This window comes from Danio aesculapii, chromosome 16 (assembly GCF_903798145.1).
Source record: "Danio aesculapii chromosome 16, fDanAes4.1, whole genome shotgun sequence".
Lineage (NCBI taxonomy): Eukaryota > Metazoa > Chordata > Actinopteri > Cypriniformes > Danionidae > Danio > Danio aesculapii.
The window spans coordinates 34,724,830-34,739,391 of record NC_079450.1 but is presented as its reverse complement, the minus strand read 5'-3'; the positions used below and the strand labels follow the sequence as shown (position 1 = coordinate 34,739,391).

The 14,562-nt window shown below is 35.1% G+C and overlaps 1 protein-coding gene across 1 annotated transcript in view; it reads right to left on the bottom strand.

Annotated features, from left to right (window-relative positions):
- The window catches only part of atp1a3b (ATPase Na+/K+ transporting subunit alpha 3b), a 46,015-nt gene extending 40,888 nt beyond the window's left edge, over positions 1-5,127 (bottom strand). The window contains exons 1-2 of the mRNA XM_056475838.1: positions 4,818-5,127; positions 4,670-4,731 (exon numbers count right to left, since the gene is read on the bottom strand). Of these exons, the coding sequence (XP_056331813.1) occupies positions 4,670-4,675 (6 nt within the window). The 5' untranslated portion in view covers positions 4,676-4,731; positions 4,818-5,127. The remainder of the gene's footprint in view (positions 1-4,669; positions 4,732-4,817) is intronic.
- Positions 5,128-14,562: the final 9,435 nt, after the last annotated feature.

Genomic DNA, 14,562 nt, shown 5'->3' with positions numbered 1-14,562 from the left:
AGCTGTATGGTTTAGCATGGGTTTCCTATGTAAAAGAGAAAGTCAACAAGCTACTGACATATCATGCTACAGCAGGCCTGTGTGTCTTTCAAAGGCAGCTATATGCTCTGTCTATTGATTATGTGCCCAATAGAAGGTCAAACGTGAACATCCGGATCTTACACAGGATGTAGGATCAATTATTCAAACCTTACTAATATATAATATTCGATTCTGATTGATTCATTTTATTATTATTGATTAAATTTAAACACTATTTAATAAGTAAATGAGAAATTACTTTTTAGTATTGTTATTTTTAATTTTTAATAATTTACATAGTTTAATTATATGGTATTAGTAACCATTTTACACTTTGGCAAATTAATTTGGCTCATTAATTTTTGCTCTTAAGATTTCATTGCTCAATTTAACATGTAATGCATGTCATGAATTTTTTTCCACCATCAGATCAAGTTTCCATCATTAATTTTTACCACGATTTACAGAAAACACCCACTAAAGTGTCATTAAGTGTATTCAGTGTCCCATATTCACAGTGCAGCTCCAAAATACTAACTTGATGTCATTTCAAATATTTATTATATTCTTTAAACCACTAGGTTTTACTATTTGTCTCTTTAAAATCTTTTAAAATATATTATATATTATTTGTTTATTTAATAATAATAATAATACTAATAATACTAATAATACTAATAATACTAATAATAATAATAATAATAATAAGTACAAGTCAGAATAAATATGGTTTAATTTTCTGTCATTATTTCATCCTTATTTTGACATTTTACTTACACAAACATTACTTGATTTATTTTATCACACTTTATTTTACATGTAATATATTTATAATATGTATATATAATTGTTTATTATATTAATTATATTATTAATTAATTTAATAAGGACACCAAATCTTGTCTTTGACAAATACTAAATATGATTTTATATTTTATTATAAACTATACATAATAAATTATTATACAGACTTTTTTCTGCTAACTTGTGTTCATCATTGCATGCATAATAATCATTTACTGATTCTGCATCCTGAAACTAAATTAAAATCTCTATTAAAACTATCAGAACCAGTTAAAAATCTCTGTCTTTCCTAAACATAATACCACCAAACATACAGTTGAAGTCAGAATTATTAGCCCCCCTGAATATTGTACTAGACATTTTTCAAGACATGTCTACAGCTTACAGTGACATTTAAAGGTTGTTCTGTAGACAATCAAAAAATATATATAGCTTAAAGGGGCTAATAGTTTTGACCTTAAAAATTTACTGCTTTTATTCTAGCCAAAATAAAACAAATAAGACTTTCTCCAGAAGAAAAAATATTATCAGACATACAGTGAAACTTTCCTTGCTTTGTTAAACATCTTTTGGGGAATATTTAAAAAAGAAAAAAAATTCAAAGGGGGGCTAATAATTCTGACTTCAATTGCAACTCTATTCTCTCAAGCGATCCAATCCAATAGAAGTCTGAATTGGCCTTTTCTACAATCCTACTACATCAAGGACTTCATTATGACCTTAATAGTGACTAATTCCACTTCGCAGAACCCTCTGTGTCCTCATCCTTGGTCACTGGTTGTCTGTTCCATCTGTACCCAGGTAACTCTGCCCACTCACACTCTGGAAACACAAGCTCTGCCAGGCTAATTACACGTAACAGGATCTGTCTCTCTTCCTCCCCCTTCATCCCATCCCAGCTATACTGTCCTGCCGCAGCACACCCCGCCCCAGCCCTTCCTCCCCTCTCACAGGCACACCTGCATACACTCACTGACTGGTGCACCATCACGTGTCTGACCAAATACACACTTTTAATGTCCCTGCTGTTCTTTCCGTCTGTGTGTGTCTCTCTGTCTGATTAAATTTGTTTAGACTGCATTTACATAAATTGAAAATCTTTATACACACAAAAAACAAAATTATGGTATATCTACACAGTTTTCATCTAAAAACGAACACTTTTTAGTATTCATTTTAACAACAATAGATTTGCAAACGTTTAAAAATAAGTATCGGAAGGTATATTTTCAAAACAATGGGTGCTGCCTCTGTGTAAACTACAAAAACATGCTTTTAGGTCTGTAATCAAATCTACATAGGGTGGACTACAGGATTGTGTGCACAGGTATGGAGTGATTCTTTTAAAAATTACGTCGCCTACTACTGGTCTGGAGTGCATATTACAGTTTTTTTGTCATTTTAATTGATCTTTTTGAACAAGGGACATTTTGACAACATTGAAGCCTTTCAAATACACAAAGGAAAAACTTGCAAAAATATCCAAGTTGTTATAATGGTGGGTTAACAGTCTTGTCAGTGTTCATGTCTCTCCAGTTGCTCTTTTCAAATAGCAAAATACTTTTTCATTTAATAAATTAAAGTAAGCTGCATTTTTAAATAAAACATCAATAAAGGTTAACAGGTGTAATTATTTATGTATTTGTTATTATTAAAAATAAATATGTGATGTTATTTGTTTGTAAATATGTGTCGTTACAGTAAAAAATGATTCAAAGATGATTCCTTGGATTTACAAAACTTTTTTAAGTTAAGTGGTTGTAAACAATTTATTTGGACTGAATTTAAACAAGCAAATTAAGTTGAACATAACTAGATTTAATTTGTTTGTTTGAATTCAACACAAATAAATTGTTTGCAGCCATCACTTTTTTTCAGTGTATTTGCACTGTCATGTTGCTTCAAACCTTTATACTTTATTTCTGTTTGTAACAATGACAGCCCCACTCACCTTTCACTTCTACTTCAATGTTTTCATACAATGTAAACGGTGTTATTTTGTTCAACCTCATGCTTTTTTCTCATGCTCATCTTATGTTCTACATGGAGAGGGAAAAGGTCACGTGCACCACACGAGAACGGATAAGTATCATTGCTATTCCTTTAAGAGAACATCTAAATCCCTTAACAGACATGACCTCGTTGAACTTTACTTCATTTCATCTATTCGCTTTCCGTATCCGCATGTCGTGCCTATCAGAAGCCGGTAACGGGAATTTCCACTCGCGTGGCTCCGCCTCGTGTTTGACGCAGAAAGCGGCCTATGGGGAATAAAACAGCTGGGACGATGATAATGGTGGTGCATTGCCACGAGTATCACTGCGACAGCAACCGGCACAGCACGCCGCAACGCCGTTAATCAAACGGCAAACAAAGTTAAAGAAATCTGCGCAAAACTAACCAGCACCTCTTTCACCTTCCATCTCCATTTTACCAGGTAGAAACTCGCACACGAGCTCTCGGATTTATCCGTGACTTGACAAAACTGTCTGCGTAATCATTTTTCCTACAGCGCGAGTCATCAGTTTTTGACGCATTCTCCGCAGCGCGTCTGTGACATTCAGTTCCGCGATGGCTCGTGTTGCTACGACTCGTTTCTGCGCATTCGCCGGTCTCTCCGCGTCCCTGACAACGGCTATGAATTACAGTACATCAGCTGTTCAGCACCGGCATTTTCCCCGCGCTCCGCTGTGCGCAGCTCCGGGATGCACCCGCGTACTCACCGCGTCATACAGTTAACGGACACTGCGTTCCGAAAAGAAGAGCGCGACAAAACCACGCCAATGTTTTGCGCGAAACTTTTGCACCAAATTGCGCAACTCCGTTTGACATTCGTTTCACCCCATCGCAGTTACACACTGTACTTGAGTCATTCTCCACAAGCCGCTAACCAGGTTCGACCTTTCGTGTCATTATTCAGAACTGAACCTATTAAATCTGTCCTGCCAGTCATTACCCGCGCGAGGTTATGTCACAGATGCAGGAAATAAGCCGGTTTGAGTACAGATTCCCGGTAACCGCATTATGACGCATGGACTTCAGAGATGAACCGGCTCTTAGGTGTGTGTGTGCGTGCGCGTGTGTGTGCAGCAGACACTGAAACACTCAGCAGAGTCGGTTAAAGCAGATAGATGATTCAAATTCATATAAGTGCATCCGGATTAAATGTTAAGAACAGGAGACTCGGTGTGGCAGGGACAGCAAAGAGGGACTGTACACAGGGAAGGATGGACCCCCGAACCCCACATATACATTCAAACTGCCGTAAAACACATTAAAACAACCTTTAAACAACTTTTGAGCATACAATATAATATACATATACAATAATATACATATAAGTGCGAATAGTCTCCATTCAGTCGTCGGGCAAATGCAGCATTACGCAGCGCTGTCCATTATAAAGTCTCTGACTCAACATGATTAAAATGGCACGTGAAGGTTACTGAAATAACCCTCTGTAAATTATCATTCATACAACACCAGCACGCGCATAGAAAACAGCTGAAACGGGCTCTGCGTCTCCGCTTACTATGACGACAGTTTTCTGAAAGTTTGAAAAAGCAGTTCCGTTAAATGTAACGCTGATCATTCAAATAAAGGCCAATGAGCTCAAAATAATACCGTGTATTTTATAACGTATGACCGCGGAACACTCTGTCCCGTCAGTTTGTCGCAGTCTGGAAATCCGCATGTAAGTCAATGTCATTCAGTCACTTTATATCTGACAGGACGTGACGCTGCAGGATTTAAAGTAAGAACACTATAAAGTTTAAACTCCTTAGAGAAAATGTTTTAACGTCTTCTTTTCTCTGTGATGCAGTAGATGAGAAATCGGTCTTACCCCCATGGTTGCGCAGTCAGTCCGCTCCTTTCAGGTGTGAGAGTGATGGAGAAAGTGACAGCCTTTCACGAAGAGAGAATGTCAGTCATGAAATGTGATCTTTAGAAATACAAAACACTTGCTTTAAAACTTGATTTTAGTGCTTTACCTCGGCTGAGGGAACTAAGGCGCGTATAATTTCAAGTCAGGGTATAACAGAAGTTACTCGTTGCAACATTAAGTTAATGAACCTGCCAAATTTGTTAAGATTAAAACTAAATGGTTAAAGGAAATTCGACGGCGAGGCAGTGCATTTCGCAGGGATGCCGGTCTCGTGCACTGCTCTTGATTGTTGCGATAAAGCCGGCAAAACTAAGAAGCCGCACTGCCGCCTTTTATGGTCTGGTGTTCCTCCGCGGCACAGCCGGCTGCCGCACCACTCCGCCTGGAAAGAAGCGCCGGTGGATGTGAGGGATGCGCTTCTCCATCTGACCGACCTCATAAACGAGTACCACACGAGAAACGCCCACATTTACGCTCTAAGCCAATACACGGACAGTCGCTTTAATATCGACACGCCGTCTGTTCAATCAACGCGCAGGCAGCAGGCACAGCCCACCAATCGGATTCGGCCAAAGCTCCTCCTGTGGTACTGCAGACTTCCAAAGGTGACAGTCGCACAGCATCACCGCGTGCTCTAAGAAAATCGCGTTTTTGATAAAACGGACTAACAATAAGCTAAGTCATAATCGGCGTGGTTGCATGATTCGTGTATTGTAAACGTGTCTGGTTGGTTTCTTTCTTTGATTTTTGTAATATGTATTAAATCTGGTGTCAGAGAATGAGAGCACTGCTGCTGCAGTTCTAGCCGACACTGCAGTAGGCCTTAAGCACACTGTGTTCATGTCTGTTATAAACTGTACTGACAGTACCATATCGCTGTAACAATGAACAAATGATTGACTATATCCTAATATTTTACATATAGAGTAATTTATTGTGAATTTGAAGTCCTTAAATAGATTTTAATGCATCAGTTTTGGTCTCTTCATTATGTGTGGTGCATGTTTTTTTATTTGATTGTTTGTGTGTGTGTGTGTGTGTGAAAGAGTGTGTATCAGATTTTTTTGTGAAAGAATTAATGATGAAATATTTAAATAAGAAAGCAAACGTCTCTGTGCATCATTTTGAATACATATACATTACTTTCTCTCTTCTTTATCTGTTTTTCTCTTTCCTGTTCTATGGCGAACACCTTTTTCCATTTAATCTACATTTATTAATATGCATTGTTGTTTCTGTAATGCTAGACGTATTAGTTTTGTTATTTCAGAAAACTAAATATAGCATAAAAAGGTTGACTTAAAAAAAGGTTTACTGATTTAATTAGTAACAAATGAATGCACACAATAGTAGCCTACAAATAGAAGAAGATCAAGAGAAAGAGAGAATCGAATTACGACCTTATAGGCTCAGTGACCTTAGAAAGGTCAAGCGTAATTGGACATGTTGTCACCTTTAAATAATACAGATTGCCTTTAAAAGGGATAGTTTATCCAGAATTAGCTTTAATTGGCTCACCCTCAAGTCATCCAAAACGTAGGATGACCTTTTTCTTCGGTAATACATTAAAGATGATTTTTAGCTGAACCGTGGGCCATGGTGAGCCATAAAAAGAAAATCAATGTATACTGGCACTTTTAGAGTAAATAAATCACATACAGGTAAAGCCAAATTAATTCCCAGGGTTACTTATGATATATTGAGGTTTTATGAGCAGTATATTACAATATCATTACCTATAATCCACAGCTTCTGCAAATGATGCTAAGTCTATGCGCAATGCTGCAACCTATATATTACCTTATAAACAAATAGCATCAGTTCAAATTTGAGTTAACACTCATACATCATTGTGTGGCCGTTAGCTCACACTCCAGACTAACATGAATACAATCAGACTGAAACCGTGGACTGACTCAAAATTCTGTTGGCTTGCATTTTATGTATCACCAAGGACCACATTTTAACTTAAATCTTTCTTAATGTTGTACTGAAGAAAAAAAAAAAGCATCATATTTTTGTTTTTAGGTGAACTGTCGCTTTTAGTTTCTTATAAAGAACTTGCTGTGAGTAGAGATTAATATTATAGAAAACCTAATGGGCAGGCCCACACGGAATCTGCGTGTGCAGTTATACAATGATTATCACTTTTTTCTACCATTGAGTCGATCTGTTTACTTAAATAAATGTATGTAAATATATGTTTATTCAGTTTTTATATGGATTTTGGTAATATTATGGACTAATACGCAAATGTTTTTATCATTTATATACAGTACAGTTTGCAAAGAATTTTTCTTCCTGTCCTTTTAGGACAGTAGATATCGTCACCTTGGAATTATAAGTTTCTATCTGCATTCTGAATGATTTTGAGATATTGAGCTTTAAAGTTTTTGCATTCCATATAGCAAACAGTATGTGTGTAACATTTGTTTTTTTTTTTTAAAAAGTCTTAAAATGTAAACAACTTATAAAAAAAACATTCCATAATGTAAATAAGTTGTCATTTAATAAGAATATGTCAATAACAATTAATAAATAATTTTGACAAAAATGTCAGATAGAACCGTATAATTCTAAAGTGACGATATATTAACAACACAATCTCATGAAAGTTCGTAACTTTTTGATTTAGTGGTTAATTTATATGAATTTGTACAATCTCATTTGTACAATTTAGTACGATTTGCTCATCCCCAATGGCAGAGTTTGATGCCATGCCTCCTTTTTAATATCGTACATTTTCGTATGATTGAACTTTCATTTTGACAAAACATAAAATAGTTACGTTTTCTCGTGAGATCACGCTGATATTACATGACAGACTCACTTTGTTTATCAAACAAGTAGATCTAAATTGATTTGCATTGTAAACCTATGAACAAATATTTTAAATTTCATGTTTTAAGGTATTGGTATACTCTCAAAGTCATTCTGCAGATTTTATTTTATTTTTTATAATTATATTTTTAGGGGTTTTCACCTTTTACAGACAGGAATGTGTGGGGAGCAGAGATAGGGGAAGGATCGGCAAAGGACCTCGACCCGGGAATTGAACTCGGGTCACCTCAGTGCTGTGTCGACGCACTAATCACTAGCCTATTGGCACCGACTGCAGATTTTATTTTATTTTTTATTTTTTTAATTCTGTGCAGAAATGGCAAAAATGTCTGCAGATTCTATTTGTCCCTAATGGCCATCAAACATCAGGGCATGTATCATTTACTGACAGTTTTTATCACAGCTTAGCAATAGTATCTGGAAACTGGAAACACCTTTTCCTCTAGACACTGAGCTGCCAGTTTTTACAGATGCTCAACAGTATCTCGCTGACTTCTTGACTTTCATCTTAGCTCATCGCTAAACATGGACATGGTTAGACTTCCAGTAGAATAGACTTACAGTGTAAAACTAGACTTTCAGTGTAAAAAGATCAAAGTACTGTAAGGACATGACCGGCTGCATAGACTAAATTCATACCTTTAATTACCACAGGCATATTTTGGTGGGGGTGACACGATGGCTCAGTGGTTAGCACTGTTGCCTTACAGCAATAAGGTTGCTGGTTCCAGTCTCAGCTGGGTCAGTTGGCATTTCTATGTGGAGTTTGCATGTTCTCCCCTTGTTCACGTGGGTTTTCTCTCCGGGTGCTCTGGTTTCCCCCACAGCCCAAAGACATGCGCTATAGGTGAATAAACTAAATTAGCTGTAGTGTATGTGTGTGAATGAGTGTGTATGGATGTTTCCCAGTACTGGGTTGCAGCTGGAAGGACATTCGCTGTGTAATATGCTGGATAAGTTGGCAGTTTATTCCACTGTTGCAACCCCTGAGGGTGACCCCTGATGAGTAAAGGTACTAAGCCAAAATGAATAAATATTTTGGGTGTTCAGTTAATTTACAGAGCTTAAAATATGTACTTCCTAGATTTACTGACTGAATCCAGTACACTATGACATCCACTAATATTGGTACCCTTGTAGAAAATGAGCAAAGAATGGTGGGAGGAATTTTATTGTTTAACCCTTTAGCTCATAATATTACCAAAAATGCTTAAGTTTGTTTTTGAATGAGAGTTAATGTTGTTTTCCAGAAACCATTTGAAGTGATTTGTGGTGATGTACTGCAGGTGTTGCCATATAATAGTTTTGAAGACTTTCCAACCCCAAGATTTTACTGGAAAAAATGCTGGGTTCCACATAATTCCTGCATGTTGTCCCAACACAAATCTATAAAGTTAACAAATTTAAGTGGATTAAATTAGGATCTTACAGTAATACAGTCAAGCAGGTTAGTAGTAAGTGAAGCTGCTGATACTGTTGAGTTGTTTATTGATCCTCTCCTGAGATTTTGAGAGATTTAATGTTTTAGTTGATTTCATCTAAGGCTGTGTCAACAAAGTCCAAAGAGGATGTCATAAAGACTTTCATTCTACATCCTTAGGGGACGTCATTTCAATATCTGATTGTCCAAATGAAACGCCTAAAAGACGTTATTTGGACACAATTGTGTTTAATGGGTAACAATGTTGACAAATGACTAAGTGAATTTGCCGAACGCCTTATTTATAGCCCAATGAAGCAGGAGGTTGTGGTTTAACATTATCTCCATTCCTAATTAAACAGTATACTAATATATTTTATATTATTTTTTGCTGTATTTGCAACTGTCAACTTTTGATTCAGTGGCTAATTGGTAAAAATGTGTACAATGTAATTCCTACATTTTAATACTGTTTGCTCATCCCTCTATGAAGGTTGGGTTTAGGAGTGGGGTTTGGGGGCATGCCTTTTTTGTATATTTTCATACAGATGACATTGTATGAATTTGTATGACATTGTATGAAAAAATTTGCCACTTTTCAGCCAATAGGTTTTTAATCACATGGTGATTAAATGGTGATGCATGAAATTCAGATGGAGGGCAGGAAGTTAAAAAACTGAATGGGAGACACAGAGGAAAGTCCATATTTTTGCAATTTTTATAGCATATTTCAAGGAGATATGGAGAGAAAATAAGCACATATGTTAGGCATGATCCTTACATCATGAAGAGGGCAGAGTTTTCTACTCAACTAAAATATATTTGCCTGTCATCATCAGCTTCATTGCAGGAAAAAATACTATGGTAAATACTATAGTGTTTGGAAGCATACTATAGATAATTACTTGAATTAAACTGCCATAATAATACTGTTGCTGTGGTACAACACAACTGTAGTAATAAACAAATTATTCAATAGACTTCAGTTCATGAAGCACCACAGTTTGCACTAATGTTACATTATTTATTACAGTTTATTAGTTTACTTTGCTACAATATTCGGTAGCATTCATTAACAAAGAATTGTACACATTATACACTTTCTTTGTGGTTCAAAAACATGTTTATAATAAATTACTATAGTTATTTTTCTCGATACGGATATCTTTCAGACATCACGTATTGATGAAAGCATACAAAAGCATGGACACATAATCTACATTATTATTTATTTATTTTTGTAAGGGGAAAAGTGTCTAGTTTTGTCGCAACAATTATAAACAACATAAAACAGAAACATTTTGATGATAGAGGTAGTTCTGACAGCGATTCCTATGTAGAAGAATGACTTCCTGCCCTCCATCTGAAATTTGCACGTTACCAATGACGTCAGTTGAAAAAACCAATTCGTGAATTACTTTTACTCGTGAGATTAAGCTGCAATTGTTCTCAATGAGAACAGAGTTTTTTTAAGAACAGTATTTTAAGCTAACTTTCAAAAGCATAAACAATACGGACAGGTACCATTATTATGCTAGAACAATTCTTAGGGCCCACGGCTTTTTGGGGCCCCTAGAGATATTATTAGGGACACACCAGTCCGCCATCGCACGCCACCACCCCCGCCCCCCTCTAGGTCTTCACTTTAGTTTGTATAGCGATTCTGTCATATCCAGAGGAGACACACTGTGTTTGTGATGTTTGGTTACATAGAAATGATTTGACATGTATATACATAGATGTATGTAAATAGTATCATAATTACTGGCATTACAGTACTCATTATTTCATAGCTCGAATAAACTTAATAGCTACTGACCACACTGTTTATAGTCTAATCGATTGTGCACCACAGTTAAAGTCCTTTAAAGCTTATACGTGCAGTGCTGTCTGTGGCGTATTTCTAATAAAGTTTATTCAGACATTTTAAAGAACCAAAATGGCTGACACCACGTGTGCTCTATCCTTCTTTAACCTTTGGCAGTGCCCCCCAGTGCCCCCCCCCCTCCTCATCCTCCTCGCTGCAGTGAGAAGCAAAAAGGGAAAAATCTCCCTGTCCACAGCAGCAGCGGTGGCAGTCAGGTGATCTGATCTCACAGTCATTATGCTGACTCAGGGAATGGAGGATGGAGGAGGATAGGGAGACAGTCAAAGAAACTCTCATGTTAATCTGTGACAGTTACATCCCTGAGCAGAGTAGAGTAGCGTGAGAACATTGCTAATTCACTGCATGCGTGCGTGTGAGAACCGACTCCCTCATAATCTCCAATCTGCTCCCAAATTTAAAATGACTTCATCTCCAAAGAAGCCGGTGCAGTCAGGAGAGCAAATGCTTAAAGTAAATTACATCAAATATATTATTCTATACACAAATCTATTGAATAAATGATACATACAAATAGAAATGCATAGATGTGTCAAAATATTTCATTACTAATCATTAATACAATTATTTACATCACTAAATTCTACAGAGTAAAAATAAGCTGCTGTGTTACATTTTAAGCTGATTAAAAATTAATTATCTGAAATTTACTTAGGCTAAAACATTAAGCTGATTTAAAAACAAAACATTTTAAAGGGCACCTATGATGAAAATAATCTTTTGTAAACTGTTTGAACAGAACTGTGTGTAGATATAACGTGTCCACTGTCATATTGGGGTGATATAAAGACAATAAGTCTCTTTTTTTAAATTTCCTGATGTGAAAATAGGATCCAAATCCCTCCCATTTTGAAGCCAACCACAACGAGAAATAGGAGTATGGTTTCCCTGCCCACCAAATTGATTGACAGCCACGCATTAACATGTCTCCGTAGTGACAGGTATAATCATATCAACAAGACAGGATGTGCGCAAAGCAACTGGGATTAAAAGATCTGTTCAGCTCGCTGTGATCATCGATCATCATCAAATGTGATCAAGAGTGAGTTTTACAAGTTTAAAACGTGTTTAAAACAGTGCATGTTTGTAATGAATTACAGTAATTTTACCATCTTCATCACCACAGCCGCATGTCAGAACAATTATAAAAGTAGATGCTTCAATCCCGGTTTGTGGACCTAAATCAGGTTTATTTTGTACATTCACATAATGGATATCCATACAGCAGTGAATATTAACGTGTAAAGTTAAACGTACGCGCTGTGTGTGTGTGTCCACTGTATGTGCATGCGTGAACTTTATGTGACATTGGGTGTGACTCATCATTGCAGAAAGGCTTGAATTAACTCCACAACAAATACATCAAATAATCATTGGGAGAGTTCTTACTGTTGTATTTCTCACAAACGTTACGCGAGATCTGCTTCCTTCATGTCGGTCACTGTGCTGTTTATCTGACGGAGACAGAGATTGAGAAACAGAAACAGGCACGTGGGAACGGTGGGCGGGGAGAACTAGCATTAAAGGCACAGGCCACAACAACAGCTACATTGTGTTCAGAGCAGAAAATTCCAATATTTTTAAAGGTATAAAATAATCTGATGGGTGTTTTGAGCTGAAACTCTACAGACATATTCTGGAGTCACAAAAGACTTATATTAAATCTTGAAAAAGGGGTGAAATAGTTATTCTTTAAAAAAGTATTTAAATTTGTTGAAGTTACAAAAGACAGCTTAATGTTTATTATACATATATATTTATACTATATTATTTATAGTATAATACAGCATATATATTTCTTCCTTTGTTGCTGTTGATTTACTGGATTTAATTTAGGTATGGGTTTGAGAAAAATGCCACTTTGTGTTTTATAAAGTCTGATTTCAAATAGATAAAGGATTAGTCTACCAGAAAATAATTTCTTCAGTTCTTTTCTCTTGAAGTTGACAAAAAACACCCCAAGATAATCACGTTTTTAAAAATTTGCTTAAAAATTATCTAAATCACAACAGTTGTATTTTAGATTAAAATTAAATAAAAATTAAATGTCATCAGTAATTTACCAAACTTTACTCAAACACATAAATAATTCATAAATCCAGAGAAACTCAGTATATTCAAGTGCTCTCTTAATTGTGCATATATATATATATATATATATATATATATATATATATATATATATATATATATATATATATATATATATATATATATATATATATATCTGTTTATATATATATATATATATATATATATATATATATATATATATATATATATATATATATATATATATATATATGTGTGTGTGTTTAATAAAGCAAGGCTTTTTTTTTACAGTATTTCCAATAATATTCTTTCTTCTGGAGAAAGACTAATTTGTTTTATTTCGGCTAGAATAAAAGCAGTTTTTAAATAAAAAAAACATTTTAAGGGCAATATTATTAGCCCCTTTTAAGCAATATTTAGTTAGTTAGTATTTGACCCCGTAGGGAAATGTACATCTAACATTTCACATTTGGAATTTATAAAGATAAATCATATAAAAACTTGATTACCCCTACTCTAAATAAATATCCAGTCTACTGGCCATCAACTGCTATTGAGAGAGGAGAAAGTTAAAAGCTTAACTGCTTGGGGTATAAATGATCATTTTGTCCTATTACTTACATATTTTGGAACACAATATCAATGATCTGATGATAACAATTTGAAGGTGTATGATAAAGTATGTCTTTCATCATCGACAATCATGAAAGCTTTATTTAGTACTCTTTCTTTGTATATACTATCAATGCTCTTTAGTTTTAGTCCCCTCAACTTACTGACTGTCACTACCACCTTCCTCAGTAACATCTTCTGGGCCTCAGAAGCATTTCCATACAAACAGATCACACAAAATGTTGCAATACTTTTTTATAAAAGCACTATAAAACATGATCAACAATGTCTTTTCAACATTAAAAGACACTAGTTTCTTTAAGAAGTACATTCTCTGTTCTCTTTTTCCTTGTACAGTCAGTCCATACTTCCCATTTAAGTTTGTTGTCCAACATCACACCCAAATATTTGTAATTTGTTACTAACCAAATTTGCTCCCCTTTAATTAGGCAAACTCAGTTAATAACAAATTATAAAAATTTGGCGGTGACAAACCAAAGTTTTTTAATAGTCTACAGAAAAAAACACTGTTAATATATTGCCTAATTACCCAAACTTGCCTAGTTAATAGTTGATTTTTTTTATTCCATTAAACAGAATTGAGGAAAAAAATATACAGAGGAGTTAATATTTCAAAAGGGTTAATAATTATGACTTGTGATGTTTTAACAATTCTGAAGTTTTTTGATAATCTTCAGAAGAAAAAACACTTATACAATATATTGCCTATAATTACCCTAACTTGCCTAGTTAATAGCTGAAAACAAATCTTCTTTCCATTAAAAAGAATTGAGGAAAAAATATACAGGGGGCTAATAATTCAGGAGGGTTAATAATTCTGACTTCTAACTGTATATGATTTAGATCAGGAGTTTTTAATCACATTTGAATCTAAATTAGCATGGACCCTCATAAACAATGAAAACAAAAGAATTAGGAAGCTCCCCAAGCTCCTCAGTTAGTAACAAATGATAAATATTTGAGTGTGATGTTGGACAACAAACTTAAGTTTTCTGATAGGCTACAGACAAATACACTGTT